General features: G+C 42.2%; 1 protein-coding gene across 2 annotated transcripts in view; it reads right to left on the reverse strand.

Moving 5' to 3' along the window:
• LOC101006178 (zinc finger protein 224) overlaps positions 1–12,426 on the reverse strand; it is a 39,575-nt gene extending 27,149 nt beyond the window's left edge. The window contains exons 1-4 of one of the 2 annotated variants that reach the window (XM_031659386.1): positions 10,981–11,203; positions 5,977–6,056; positions 1,735–1,861; positions 454–546 (exon numbers count right to left, since the gene is read on the reverse strand). In XM_031659386.1, the coding sequence (XP_031515246.1) occupies positions 454–546; positions 1,735–1,861; positions 5,977–5,991 (235 nt within the window). In that variant the 5' untranslated portion in view covers positions 5,992–6,056; positions 10,981–11,203. Of the gene's footprint in view, positions 1–453; positions 547–1,734; positions 1,862–5,976; positions 6,057–10,980 lie in introns of both variants that reach the window. The other variant, XM_031659387.1, reaches the window with a different exon arrangement.
• Positions 12,427–15,054: the final 2,628 nt, after the last annotated feature.

Below are 15,054 nucleotides of genomic sequence, written 5' to 3' on the forward strand. Positions count from 1 at the left end.
GTTGTTTAATCTGCTAAGTGTGTGGTCACTGGGTACCAGCAACAGGCGATACAGTGTCTGTGGCAGGATGGAGAAACAGCAGGGAATATAACTTGGCTGGAAAATGAAGATGTAGTCAGGGAGGCAGTGGGGGATGAAGAGCAGATCCAGGGTCTCTAAAAGTCACTTAAAGCAGTTGTAACGTTAATACAAATAAGAAGCCACAAAGGCTTTTAAGCTGAGGAATGGCAATCTGACTTATGTTTCCTAAGGATCACTTTGGCTGCTATGAGGAAAACAGATGTCAGGGTGGGAAGAGGGGCTGGGGGAGCAGGACAACCAGCAGGAAGGAGGTTGTAAGAATCCAGGAAACAGGTTTGGCCGTTTATGCCAGGGCAATGGAGTTGGGTAATGGACAGAAGTAAAACAGATGGGAGGGTCGCATATGAGGATTCATGGTTGCTTGGTTCTTACCTGAATTCCCTTCTTTTTGAGTTGCTGTCTCCATGATCCAAAACTTTTCTTCTCTTTGGAAGTGAAAAGTATCTTGGTAGGAAAGTTGATGCCCTGTGAACAAAGTCAGATGCTTAATCCCAATACATCTTAGGTAAAATTTTTTTTTTTTTTTTTGAGACGGAGTCTCGCTCTGTCGCCCGGGCTGGAGTGCAGTGGCCGGATCTCAGCTCACTGCAAGCTCCGCCTCCCAGGTTCACGCCATTCTCCTGCCTCAGCCTCCCGAGTAGCTGGGACTACAGGCGCCCACCACCTTGCCCGGCTAGTTTTTTGTATTTTTTAGTAGAGATGGGGTTTCACGGTGTTCGCCAGGATGGTCTCGATCTCCTGACCTCGTGATCCGCCCATCTCGGCCTCCCAAAGTGCTGGGATTACAGGCTTGAGCCACCGCACCCGGCCTTAGGTAAAATTTTCTAGAAATTTAGGTTCTCACTGCACACTCAAACTTGAAAACTGATATGGTTTGGCTGTGTCCCCACCCAAATCTCATCTTGAATTGTATTTCCCATAATCCCCACATGTCATAACAGGGATCTGGTGGGATGTAGCTGAATCATAGGGGCCATTTCCTTCATGCTGTTCTCATGAGAGTGGGTGAGTTCTCACGAGATCTGATGGTTTTATAAGGGGCCTTTCCCCCTTTGCTTGGCACTTCTTCCTGCTGCACTGTGAAAAAGGTGCCTTTCTTCCCCTTGGCTTTCCACCATGACTGTAAGTTTCCTGAGGCCTCCCCAGCCATGCGGAACTGTGAGTCAATGAAACGTCTTTTATTTTTTTATTTTATTTATTTATTTATTTATTTATTTATTTATTTATTTATTTATTTTTGAGATGGAGTCTCGTTCTGTCACCCAGGCTGGAGTGCAGTGGTGCTATCCCAGCTCACTGCAACCTCTGCCTCCTGGGTCCAAGCTATTCTTCTGCCTTAGCCTCCTGAGTAGCTGGGATTACAGGCAAGTGCCACCATACCCAGCTAATTTTTGTATTTTTAGTAGAGATGGGGTTTCATCATATTGGCCAGGCTGGTCTCGAACTCCTGACCTAGTGATCCACCCGCCTCAGCCTCCCAAAGTGCTGGGATTACAGGCGTGAGCCACCGCACCCAGCCTGTCTTTTCTTTATAAATTACCCAGTCTCTAGTATTTCTTCCTAGCAGTGTAAGAACAAACTAATACAAACACCCTAGGGTACAAAGCCATTCCTGGGGCCTGACATTCCATTACAGAGGGTGCCTGTGCTCACCCACTGAGAGCAGGTTCCTGAAGTTCTCCAGCATCACATCTCGGTACAACTTCTTCTGGGCAGGGTCCAGCAGCCCCAGCTCCTCCTCAGTGAACACCACAGCTACATCCTTAAAGGTTACTGCCTCCTACAACATCAAACATATATAATCCCAATGTCATGACCAGTGATTCTTGGGAGAGGGGTGGCACTGAGCAGGTGAAGGGGATGAGTGAGAAGTTGCTGTGGATCTTGAGAGATGTAGGTCAACTTACAGATTTCCCACTCATTCTGTCTGTATCCTGGCAATGACACACACTGATTTTCCGGAGCTCCACCAGAAGTCCAATGATGAAAAAGTCCTATAGGTTTACTTTGTGCACTTACTGAGTCTCCTTGTAAGTAACCCTCTAGGACTCTAAATGCAGCATCCTGGGCTACGCATATATAGGTTTCAATGAATCATGCCAGTTGCCCCAGTAACATTTAGCAATTCAGTCCCAACCTTGTTTGATAATGCCCATTGTTCTCTCTCGTACTTGAACCCTGGATATAATCATTTTTCTTTTTTTTTTTCCTAATTTTTATTTTTTGAGATGGAGTCTTGCTCTGTCGCCCAGACTGGAGTACAGTGGCGCTATCCCAGCTCACTGCAACCTCCGCCTCCTGGGTTCAAGCAATTCTCCTGCCTCAGCCTCTCGAATAGCTGGGATTACAGGCGCCCACCACCATGCCCGGCTAATTTTTGTATTTTTAGTAGAGACGGGGTTTCACCATGTTGGCCAGGCTGGTCATGAACTCCTGACCTTAGGCGATCTGCCCACCTCAGCCTCCCAAAGTGCGGGGATTACAGGCGTGAGCCACCGCACCCGGCCCATGTTTTTCAGTATCTGCCAAACTAACAAGTTTATGGTGATCTGTGTGGGACAGCTATGGAGTGGGTCCTCTGTATTCAAGACACAAACTACATATATTAATTGCAGCATTGAATGTCATGATCTAGAGCCAGTGTGCCTATGATCACACTGAGCGTGTGTGCTCCCTCACAAGGCTCAATCCCAAGGCTCTGTGCCTTTGCCTGCCCAGCCACGGGACCTTGGATAACTTTGCCTGCATGCATTCGTTTCCTTTCTGTATAAAGAGTGTCACATCAGTTTTCTCCAGGAATAAACAAGAGAATATAAATGGGGAAAGTCTCTGGCACAGACTAGGTATTTAATTAACATTAGTTGATTTTATTACCTTTTTTTCTTTTTTTTTTGAGACGGAGTTTCGTTCTTGTTGCCCAGGCTGGAATGCAGTGGTGCAAACTCAGCTCATGGCAACCTCTGCCTCCCCGGTTCAAGCAATTCTCCTGCCTCAGCCTTCTGAGTGGCTGGGATTACAGGCATGCACCACTATGCCCAGCTAGTTTTCTATTTTTAGTAGAGACAGGGTTTATCCATGTTGGTCAGGCTGGTCTCAAACTCCCGACCTCAGATGATCTGCCCGCCTCGGTCCCCCAAAGTGCTAGGAAAAAAAAACTGAGCCACCGCACCCGGCTGGTAATGTCCTTTATTCATATTTCTTTGGATTTTTTATTATAACTTTCATTATAGTTATCTATTTCATTTCATGTCGGTATAGTATTACAGGGAACTGATGATCTATCATTATCTATTCTAAATAATGAATATTTAATTTTATGTCATTTTCATTATTACCAATCCTGCAAAGAAAATCGTGTTATGTGGACCTTACTCTCCTGTCTGATTATTGAAAATAATTTGGGCCAGGTATGGTAGCTCATGCCTGTAATCTCAGTACTTTCAGAGGCTGAGACAAGCAAATCATTTGAGCTCTGGAGTTCGAGACCAGCCTTGGCAACATAGCAAAATTCTGTCTCTACAAAATATACAAAAATTAGCTGGGCATGGTGGCACGTGACTATAATCCCAGACACTTGGGAGGTTGAGACAGAAGAATCATTTGAACCCAGGAGGTGGAGGTTGCAGTGACCCAAGATTGCGTCACTGCACTCCAGCCTGGGCAACAGAGCAAGACTCTGTTTCTAAAAAGAAATAACATAAAATAATAAATAAATTAATTTAATTAAACAAAATAATTTCAAACCAGGTGCAGTGATTCACACCTGTAATCCCAGTGCTTTAAGAGGCTAAGGTGGGGGGATTGCTTGAATTCAAGAGTTCAAGACCAGCCTAGGCAACAGAGCAAGACACCGTCTTTATAAATTTTAAAAACTAGCCAGTCATGGTGATGCGTGCCTGTAATCCTAGCTACTTGGGAGGCTGAGGCAGGGAGATCTGGACCCCAGGGGTTCAAGGCTGCAGTGTACTACACTTACATCACTGTACTCTATCCTGGGCAACAGAGCAAAACTCTGTCTCTAAAAGAATAAGAATAAACTAAAATAAAATAATTTCAAATGAAAATTACAGTGTCAAAAAATAAGAATGTTCAAAATTGTGATCATGTATGTCACATCCCAATTTTTTGTCAAACTCCAAAATCTTTCAAGGGGATACATTACCCTGGTTTTTCTTAAAATAGCCAAAGGCAGATTATCAAATTTCCTGTGATGTTGATAATCTCATTAGAGAGAATAATTCACCTTATTAATCCCATGTATTTGATTATAAATAATACTATCACCTTTTCAAACATGTACTGGCCACTTCTATTTCTTCTCTAAAATTTACCAATTAATGTACTGTCCTTTATTCATATTCCTTTGATTTTTTTTTTCTCCATTTTGTACATAAGATTCTTATTCTGGAGTGTGTGCTTTTTAGATATCAAAGTGGTAAATATTTTCACCTTAGGCTGTTATGTTTCCTGGTAACACTCTGTAAGCCATCTTTGCCATTAGGAATGTAAAGATTTTCTATAATGAGTGTAGCAATCACTGTCCTTTGGTGCCTGGAGTACTAGGTGCACCTGAGGAGGTGACACAACAGGAAGAGAAGAGGTCCCCTGAGGAGAGGTCAGGGAGGAGCTATGTAACCAATGGTTGTCATCACTCAAGAGGGCACTCCAGACACCCATACCAGAAGGCACAGGTCCTTCAATGGAGAATCCTCTTTCTTCTCTCTCTCTTTCAATTTAGCAAAATAGCTAACATGCCAACCCTGGGTTTCCTCTCTGAACCTCAGTAGGTTTCTCATATTTCACATATTTAAGAGGAAGATGAGGCTGAGAATTGCATCATTCAGCTGTTCTGAGGAACAAACAAAGGAACAGAACACAGTGACTAGAGAATCTTCTGATATCATGGACATTTGAAACTAAAGTTACCTATCATTTTGGTCAAACTCCTTAACACATAAAGGAATAAGAAAAGACCAGTAAATAAAATACACACAATGCATGACTTAAGCATGGGGAAAACAAAAGCTAGCTCTTCCTATGTGAAAATCTCCAAAAATTCTTCTGTGAAGCCACAGTTACAGCCTGCTGTGCTGTGCCACATGTGGATATTTTATCTACCAAACAGCCAACATGGCACATGTCAAAAGTACCCTTTCAAAACTGAGCTCCTAGTGCCTGAGTATGAAGTAGTTAAAAAGAAACATTGGTGGGTACGGTGGCTCACATCTGTAATTCCAGCATTTTGGGAGGCTGAGGCGGGCAGATCACTTGAGGCCAGGAGTTCGAGACCAGCCTGGCCAACATGGTGAAACCTCGTCTCTACTAAAAATACAAATATTAGCCAAGCGTAGTGATAGGCGCCTGTAATCCCAGCTACTCAAGAGGCCGAGGCAGGAGAATTGCTTGAACCCAGGAGGTGGAGGTTGCAGTGAGCCAAGACTATGCCACTGCACTCCAGCCTGGGTGACAAAGCAAGATTCCATCTTGAGGAAAAAAAAAAAAAAGAAGCATCAATGCAATGGGAACATGATGCAACCATAAATAATGAACATTACATAATATTAAACAAAAAGAACACAGTTTAAATTAGATAAGTATCAATACAAATACAGTTATGAATATACATGAGGAATAGCATGAGAAAATAAAAACCCCTAATTAGTGAGATGCAGTGAAATGGGAGAATTTCTACTCATAACACAAATAATGGTAAAAGTAAACAAAACCAAAACCAAATGCAAATTGAACACGAAAGAAACAAGCAAGCACTTGGCACACAGCAGGTGCACAAATAACTGTTGTTCTCCTTGAGTCTTCCCAAGACTGAGAAAAACACGTGACAATCTTAAGTAGCGAAACAGAATTTGAACAGCAAAAGAGACCAGACTTGCTCACCTTGAACATGGTCATTTTTCCTCCTCTGGGGAATTTGCAGAGTTCTCAGTTATGCAGTTCAAGGGAAGACAGAATTGTGCCTGGAACGTGCCATGGAAGGCAATAAAAGAGACATGAAGAGGTGGTCAGGGATGCCGCCCAACAACATGAACATGTATTGTGAATTAGCACTTGAATGTTCACAGCAGCATTATTCATAATAACCCCAAATTGCACACAACAAAAATGCCCTCCTACGGGTAAATGGACAGACAAATGTGGCCTATCCATACAATGAAATCTTACTTGGAAATTTAAAGAAATGAAGTACTGACTCATGCTATAACATGCATGAACCCTGGAAACATGTTAAACAAAAGACACAAAAAGTCACAAAAAGCCATGGATTGTATGATCACATTTATGTGAAATGTTCAGAATAGGCAAATGTATAATAGAGAAAGTAGATTCGTGGTTGCTTCACATTTGAGGTAAGAATGAGGTTTAACTGTACATAGGCGCAAGGAGTCCAAACGTGAGATGAAAATGATCTAAACTGAATCGTGATGATGGTTATTCCACTTCACAAAATTCCTAAAAATCATTGAATTCTATGCCTGAAATGGATGAAAGCTATATGTGAAATATATCTTGACAGAATTGGAAAAAATAATTGTTAATCTGCATGTCACTGAAATCAGTAAGAATGAATTCTGAGTCCATATCTATAGAATATTTATAGGTGAATGAAGGAATAAATAAATGGGGGAGAAATGGATACTCATCTTCACAGTAGAATGTCCACTAATAATGTATCTCCCCATAAGAAACTTTATTATTTTCAAAATTTAAAAAAAGTAGCTTCACAGTGGACAAATCTGAAAGACTTCATCTTGGCCAAGTGAACAAAAGTGAGATCACTAGTGAAGATGAAGGGGTGGCCTGCCCCTCCACACCTGTGGGCGTTTCTCGTTAGCTAGAAGAAGAGACTTGAGAAAAGAAATGAGACAGAGAAAGTCTATACAGAGACAAAGTATAGAGAAAGAAAAAGTGGGCCCAGGGGACCGGCGCTCAGCATACAGAGGATCCACACTAGCACCGGTCTCTGAGTTCCCTCAGTATTTATTGATCATTATCTTTACCATCTTAGAAAAAGGGAAGTGGCAGGATAATAGGATCATCTAGGGAGGTCAGCAGTAAGACATATGAATAAAGATCTCTGTGACATGAATAAGTTTAAGGAAAAGTGCTGTGCCTTGATATGCCTATACAAACATCTCCATAAACCTTTTTAGTGCATAAGGAGCAGCATTGTCCCTAGCACATCCCACCTTTTGCCCTAAGGCGGTCTTCTCCCATCTTAGTAAATAGAACATACAATCGGATTTTACACCGAGATGTTCCATTGCCCAGGGATGGGCAGGAGACAGATGCTTTTCTCTATCTCAACTGCCAAGAGGCCTTCTTTCCTCTTATATTAATCCTCCTCAGCACAGACCCTTCACGGGTGTCAGGCTGGGGGACGATTAGGTCTTTCCCTTCCCATGAGGCCATATTTCAGACTATCACATGGGGAGAAACCTTGAACAATACCTAGCTTTCCTAGGCAGAGGTCCCTGCGACCTTTGGCAGTGTACATGTCCCTGGGTACTTGAGATTAAGAGAAGGGTGATGACTTTTCACAAGCATACTGCCTTCAGGTGCTTGTTTAACAAAGCACACCCTGCACAGCCCAAAATCCGTTAAACCTTGAGTCACCACAGCACATGTCTCTTGCAAGGACAAAGTTGGGGGTAGGGTCACAGATTAACAGCATCTCAAATACAGAACAAAATGGAGTCTCTTATGTCTACTTCTTTCTATATAGACATAGTAACAGTCTGATCTCTCTTTCTTTTCCCCACAGAAGGGACAAACCAACATCATTTGGACACTGTTATGTTGCAATGAAAAGGACACCTCACTACTACTATGGTATCCCTACCAACCATGCCTAATCTAAACCTAAACATGAAATTTATCAGATAAACCCCAAATGAATGTCTTTCTATAAAACAACTGCCTATACTCTTCAAAAAACCATGCATGTAAAAGACAAAGGCTGTGGAATCCTTCTAGATTAAAGAAAAGTATAGAAATGTGACAATAAAGACAATGCATAAAATTCAACTTTGAATGGGGTTGCAGGTAAAAAGTGGGATAGTTATAAGGACCAAAATTTAAAAACTGAACAAATTTAAATATAGAAGCTGCAGATTAGCTAACAATGTTATGTAATATGGTATCCAACACTATCTAATAAATAACACTACAACTACTATTAGTAGCTTTTTAACAGATCTATCTGATATGTAATAGATAACAATATTATTTAATATAATATTTAATTATTTTTTTGCCACAGTCTCACTCTGTCATCCAGGCCAGAGTGCAGGGGCGCCATCTCAGCTCACTGTAGCCTCTGCCTCCCAGGTTCAAATTATTCTCATGCATCAGCCTCCCTAATAGCTGGGATTACAGGCGCGCACCACCTCAAATTTTAAAAAAGTAACTTCACAGTGGACAAATCAGCTAATTTTTGTATTTTTAGTAGAGATGGGGTTTCTCAATGTTGGCCAGGCTGGTCTCAAACTCCTGGCCTTAAGTGATCCACTTGCCTCAGCCTCCCAAAGTACTGGGATTACAGACATGAGCCACCATGCCTAGCTAGTATAATATCTAATAGTATCTAGCATGTTATGTGAAACCCTATAACCAGCCCTTCCTAAACACCTCTTACCAAGACACCCCACAATTATCTTGAAATGTGGGTTTCCTTGCTGCAGAAAGCTACAAGCAACTGTCTGGCTACAGGTATGTTCCTGGTGGTATCTGGCTGATGAGCAACAACAAAGCAAACAGGAAAAATGTAAACACTTGGCAAATTTGGGTAAAGAGTATATGAGAATTTCTAATACTATTTTTGCAACTTTTCTATAGGTTTCAAATGATATTAAAATAAGTGTTAAATTTTTTTTTTTTTTTTTTTTTTTTTTTTTTTTTTTTTTTTTGAGGCGGGGAGTCCCAGACTGATGTTTCATCAGACTCCTCGGAACTCCTCGTGTCCTCCGGCCTCCCGGTAGCTGGGACCACAGGCCAGCCATAAGCCCGGCTAATTTTTTCTATTTTGGTGGAGGCGGGGTTTCACCATGATCTCGATCTCTGACGCCCCTGATCCGCCAGCCCTCAGCCTCAAAGATACTAGGATTCAAGTACATTGAGCCACAGCGCCCGGCCAATTTTTTTTATTTTATTTATTTATTTATTTTTTTTTTTTTTTTTGAGAAGGCGTTTGGCTCTTGTTGCCCAGGCTGAATTATAATGAATTAAGGCTAGTCTCAGTTCAGGTGATTCTCTAATCAGCTGGGATTACAGGCATCGCCACCATGCCTGGCTAATTTTTGTATTTTCAGTAGAGATGGGGTTTCTCCATGTTGGTCAGGCTGCTCTCAAACTCCCGACCTCAGGTGATTCGCCCATCTCGGCCTCCCAAAGTGCTGGGATTGCAAGCGTGAGGCACCGCGCCCGGCCAATATCAGGAAACATTTACAAAAAAATTAGACAACAATGAGATAAATTAGGATGAGCATGATATAACATGGCAGTTCACTAGTTAATTTCCCTTTTGGCAGTGTTTCCAAATTTCCACAGTTAAACACATAAGGGAAAACATATTTTTTAAATTATAAAATTTTCTTTAAATGTTTATAAATAAATATGCAAATATACCAAAAGAAAGACTAAAAAGAAATGCATTCGAAGTTTAACAGTTACTATCTTTACATGCTGTATTCATGGGTAATTATAAACTTGTACTACTCATATTTCTCCAATTTCTGAACGCTCCACAATGATACCGTTGCATAACAAGTGAAATACTTGTAACAAATGAAATAGTTGTAATGAATGAAATAGTTGACAAACTCCCAGAACAGTCCAAGCCCATAAGCCTTGCTCTCGAGGTCCCTTCAATCAAGTCCTAACTTGCTTTCCCCACCAGATTCCAGCCAGTTCCTCTGCCTCAATGAGAATGTATCCAAAAGATTATCAACTAAGGCTCTGACCTGTAATGCCCAGGTTTCAACCGCAGATCCACCTCTTACTACTTAGGTGACTATGCGCAGATAACTCCTGCTCCTTTGTATCTGACTCATCTTTAAAACGGAAAAAAGTAGTACCTCTCCACAGAGCCATGGTGTGGCGAAAATTTGATTATTTTTATAAAGCCCTTGGAATAAAGTTACCAATTGAGGCTTAATTATTATCACCACCCATGCCTGAGGACACATCCTACACTCTTGGTTGGGGTGAGCATCTCTGTAAAAGAAAAAAAGCCAAGGACCACTCACGTAGAGCTTTGGTAGCCAAGAAGTCCCTCCCTGCAGGTCTTTTTGAGAATCACGCTGGGGAAGGAGAAAGCTGTGAAACACCCTGATCGCGTTGCCGGCCCGCATAAAAGTTAAATGTTCCTCTCCCTTCGTGGAAATGGACACAACCCTCGCCTTCCTAAAAACAGGTCAGAAGCGTCCGGGATCACCCAGCGTCCTGCAGGAATCAGAGACAAGGGCGGGGATCCCTGTAGCTGGAGCTCTGACCCCACCCGGGGACCTGACAGGCTTCGTGGGAAATTAACACTAAGAAGAGACCACCAGTCACTAAAGGAAGGACTGCTTTAAGGCTTTCATTTGTGTTACCTCTTCCAGTTCCCAGAACGATTTCATTAGGATGGTCCTAAAGTCCCCATTTTAAAGAACAGCAGTGGGAGGTACAGGGAGGTTAATAACATCCCAACCCTAAACTGTGAGAAAGTAGCCTCACAGGTGGGATGGAGGGAGGTGGGCTGAGCGAGCTGAGAGCCCCCAAAACCCTCAAACCAGGCGGCGTCCCGACCAAGTCCCAACCCCCAGCCTCATCTCCGGGGACGCGAGGACAACCCCAAGACCAAGAAGGCTCCGCGGTCAAGAACGAAAAGAGCGGCTGTTGCACCTTCAAACCTCCGTTTTCCAACGAGGCTCCTTCTCCTCTTAGTCAACTTCCAGGTGGTTGCGAGCCCGCATCGTAAAGGGACATGCTGAGAAAGACCGACAAGACACACAACTGACACAAAACTACCACCGAAATGCACGGCAGCAACCTCACCCCCCGGGAGCGGAAGTGCCCCCTACCCGGCGCAGCGTGTGGACTACATTTCCCAGAATTCCCCGGATACACCGCCCTGCGCCAACTTGCCCGTCATTCGACGGATCGCCGGCGCTACACTTCCTTGAATGCCAAAGGAGACGTTCTATAGTATCACCCTCCAGCGGGAAGCCTGGAACTCCGCGGTGCTCTTTGACTAGACTTTCCGCAATGCCCACGAGGAATGAATTCCATATACCCGAGCGCCTGGTGAGGAATATGGACTGTGACCCTGAGAGTGGTCCTTCCCTTTCCCTGCGTCCTCGAGAGAAAATATTGAATTGACAGGAATTCCTGAAGTCTACACGCCTGCCATGATGACAGGAGTGTTACTGAAAGAGAACAAAGCAAGGAGATACAATCTTCAAGCAAGGAGATACAATCTTCAAGGAGTTAGCGGTCAGGAGATGGCTGAAAGGCTAATATACTAGACGCTAACAGTATGAGCTAAATCTAAGAGCTTAAATAATGGGCCAGGAAAAAATGGTTTGGGACAGGCAATTCCTGGGGCACCAGCCCCTGCTCCAGACACTGTTGTACCACTGCTTTGGCAAGAAAAACAACCACGGTTTAAGTGTTTATGAGGGCTGTAAGAATTAAAGAAAGAGAAAAGAAACACGAAAAGCGGCTCAACAGTCAAAGACAGGCTCGTTTTGGAGAATAAACCTGAGAGGGGCTTCTGGCCGATTGCCGTCAGGAGCACAGTCTCTTACAGACTAAGAGTATTGACTTTAGGGTGAGAGAGCTTATCACAGGCTTAGAATGTTTCTGTGTTGGGGAGAAGTCTGTTGTGGGGTTGGAATATCTCTGGTTGGAGGGGAGGTTATCTTGGGACTGACATCTCTCCAGTGGAAGGGAGGTTATCTCAGGGCTGGCATGTCTCTGGTCAGGGAGGGGTTTATCTTATGGTTGGAATGTTTCTGGTTGGAGATGTCATTTATGGTCTATGGTCATGCCGACCTTAGCCATTAGGCTGATGCCCTTGGGATTTAGGCAGTTTTTGATCAAGGTGAACTTTAAAATGGCAGTGATTGTCCAAGATGGCAATGCTCCTGCCCTGTCAAGAGCCAATATGGAGGGCCAATTGCCCTCCTGGAAAACCTATTTTCCCACTTTAAAGTTTTCATATTAATATTCTTTAGACGTGGAAACGCCACATTCCAGAGAAATTAAACTGCTTAGTATTGTGAAAGGAAAATATCTTGGGCCCCCAAAATCACTAAGGAAACCTCAAGCTGGAAATAGCTTAGGGCAAACCTGCCTCCCATTCTATTCAAAGTCACTCTTCTATCTGTCCTTGCTACTAGGTCCCTTCCATGACATGTGGGAATTATAGGAGCTATAATTCAAGATGAGATTTGGGTGGAGACACAGCCAAACCATATCAATGTGTGTAGATTTCTTATTTTCCATTATTACTTAAAAGAAAGCTTGTTTCTAACTCTTCTATGGTCATGTAACAACATATCCTAGAAATCACTTCATGTACAGTACATTCTTTTTAGCACTGCGTAAACTAGAAAATCCAGAAATAAATTTCTACACCTACAGTGAACTCATTTTCAACAAAGGTGCTAAGTATATATATTGGGAAAAGGACAGTCTCTTCAATAAATGGTGCCAGAAAAACGTGATATCCACATATAGAAGAATGAAACTTCACCCCATTGTTCACCATATACACAGATAAAATCAAAATGGATTAAAGACTTAAATCTAAGACCTCGAACTATGAAACTACTACAAGAAAACATTGGGGAAATGCTCCAGGACATTAGTCTGGGCAAAGATTTCTTGAGTAATACCCCAAAAGCATAGATAACCAAAGCAAAAATGGACAAATGGGATCACATCAAGTTAAAAAGCTTCTGCATAGCAAAGGAAACAATCAACAAAGTGAAGAGACAACCCACACAATAGGAGAAAATATTTGCAAACTATACATCTGACAAGGGATTAATAACCAGAATGTAAGGAGCTCAAACAACCCAATAGGAAAAAAGTTAATAATTCAATTTAAAAATGAGCAAAAGATCTGAATAGACATTTCTCAAAAGAGGGCATACAAACGGCAAACAGGTATATGAAAAGGTGCTCTACATCATAGATCATCAGATAAATGCAAATCAAAACTACCGTGAGATATCATCTCACCCCAGTTAAAATGGCTTTTATTCAAAAGACAGACAATATCAAATGTTGGTGAGGATGTGAAAGGAGTGAGGGAGGGAATCCTTGCACATTGTTGGTGGGAATGTAAATTAGTACAACCACTGCGGAGAACAGTATGGAGGTTCCTCAAAAAATTAAAACTGAAACTACCATACAGTCCAGCAATCCCACTGGGTATGTACGCAAAAGGAAGGAAATCAGCATATCAAAATGATATCTGCACCCTCCCCTGCAATGTTTATTACAGCACTATTCACAATAACCCAAATTTGGAAGCAACCTAACTGTCCTTCAACAGATGAATGGATACAGGAAATGGACATATACACAATGGAGCCACAATTCAGCCACAAAAATGATGAGATTTTGTTATTTGCAACAATATGGATGGAACTGGAGGACATTATGTTCAGTGAAATAAGCCAGGCACAGAAAGGCAAACTTCACATGTTCTCACTTATTTGTAGGAGCTAAAAACTAAAACAATTGGATGCATGGAGACAGAGAGCAGAATGTTAGTTACCAGAGGGAGGGAAAGGTAAGGTTAGTGGTGAGGGAAGTGGGGATGGTTAGTGGGTACAAAAATAGATAGAATGAATAAGATCTAGTATTTGATAGCACAACAGAGTTACTACAGTCAACAATAATTTATTGTACATTTAAAATAACTAAATGAGTATGGATTGTTTCTAACACAAAAAAATGATAAATGCTTGTAACAGATACCCCATTTACCCTGATGTGATTATTATGCATTGTATGCCTGTATCACATAATCTATATGTGTACCCATAAAAATTACAAATTTTTTAGGCTGGGTGCAGTGGCTCATGACTGTAATCCCAGCACTTTGGGAGGTTGAGGTGGGCAGATCACTTGAGTGCAGGAGTTTGAGACCAGCCTGGGCAACATGGAGGAACCTCATCTCTACAAAAAAATACAAAAATTAACCAGAGGCAATGGCACGTGCCTGTAGTCTCAGCTACTCAAGAGGCTGAGGTGGAAGGATGGTTTGAGCCCAGGAGGCCACCACATCCAGCTAGTTGTATTTTTAGTAAAGACAGGGTTTTACCATGTTGGCCAGGCTGGTCTTGAACTCCTGGCCTCAAGTAAACTGCCCACCTCAGCCTCCCAAAGTGCTGGGATTATAGGCATGAGACACTGCGCCCAGCCCTTTGCCCATTTTTTTAACTGGGTGGTTTCTGTTATTGAGTTGTAAGAATTCTTTATATAATTTGGATAGAACTCATGCTGTATGGTCTTTTCATGTTCTTGACAATGTTCATGTATGCATAGCATTTTTTAAAACTTAGGTCCCATTTTTGTATTTTTATTTGCTTTTGCTCATGTTGTTTCATTGAAGAATCCATTCCAAATAAAAAGGAAGATTTACTTCTATGTTTTCTTCTACGTTTACAGTTTAGCTATTACATTAGGTCATTGATGAATTTTGAGTTAACTTTTAAGTGTAGTGTGAGATACAATCTAACTTCATTATGTTGTGTGTCTGTGTATAGGTGTCCCAGCAGTATTGGTTGAAGACTATTCTGTCTCCATAAAGTAATCTTGGATCCTTCTTGAAAATCAAGGGGCCTTAGATGTATGGGTTTCTTTATGGATTCTCAATTCTATTCCATTTATCTATATGACTGCCTCCTGGGTTCAAGTGATCCTCCCACCTCAGCCTCTCCAGTAGTCTCCAGCTGGGAC

Source organism: Papio anubis, chromosome 20, assembly GCF_008728515.1.
Source record: "Papio anubis isolate 15944 chromosome 20, Panubis1.0, whole genome shotgun sequence".
NCBI classification, from domain to species: domain Eukaryota; kingdom Metazoa; phylum Chordata; class Mammalia; order Primates; family Cercopithecidae; genus Papio; species Papio anubis.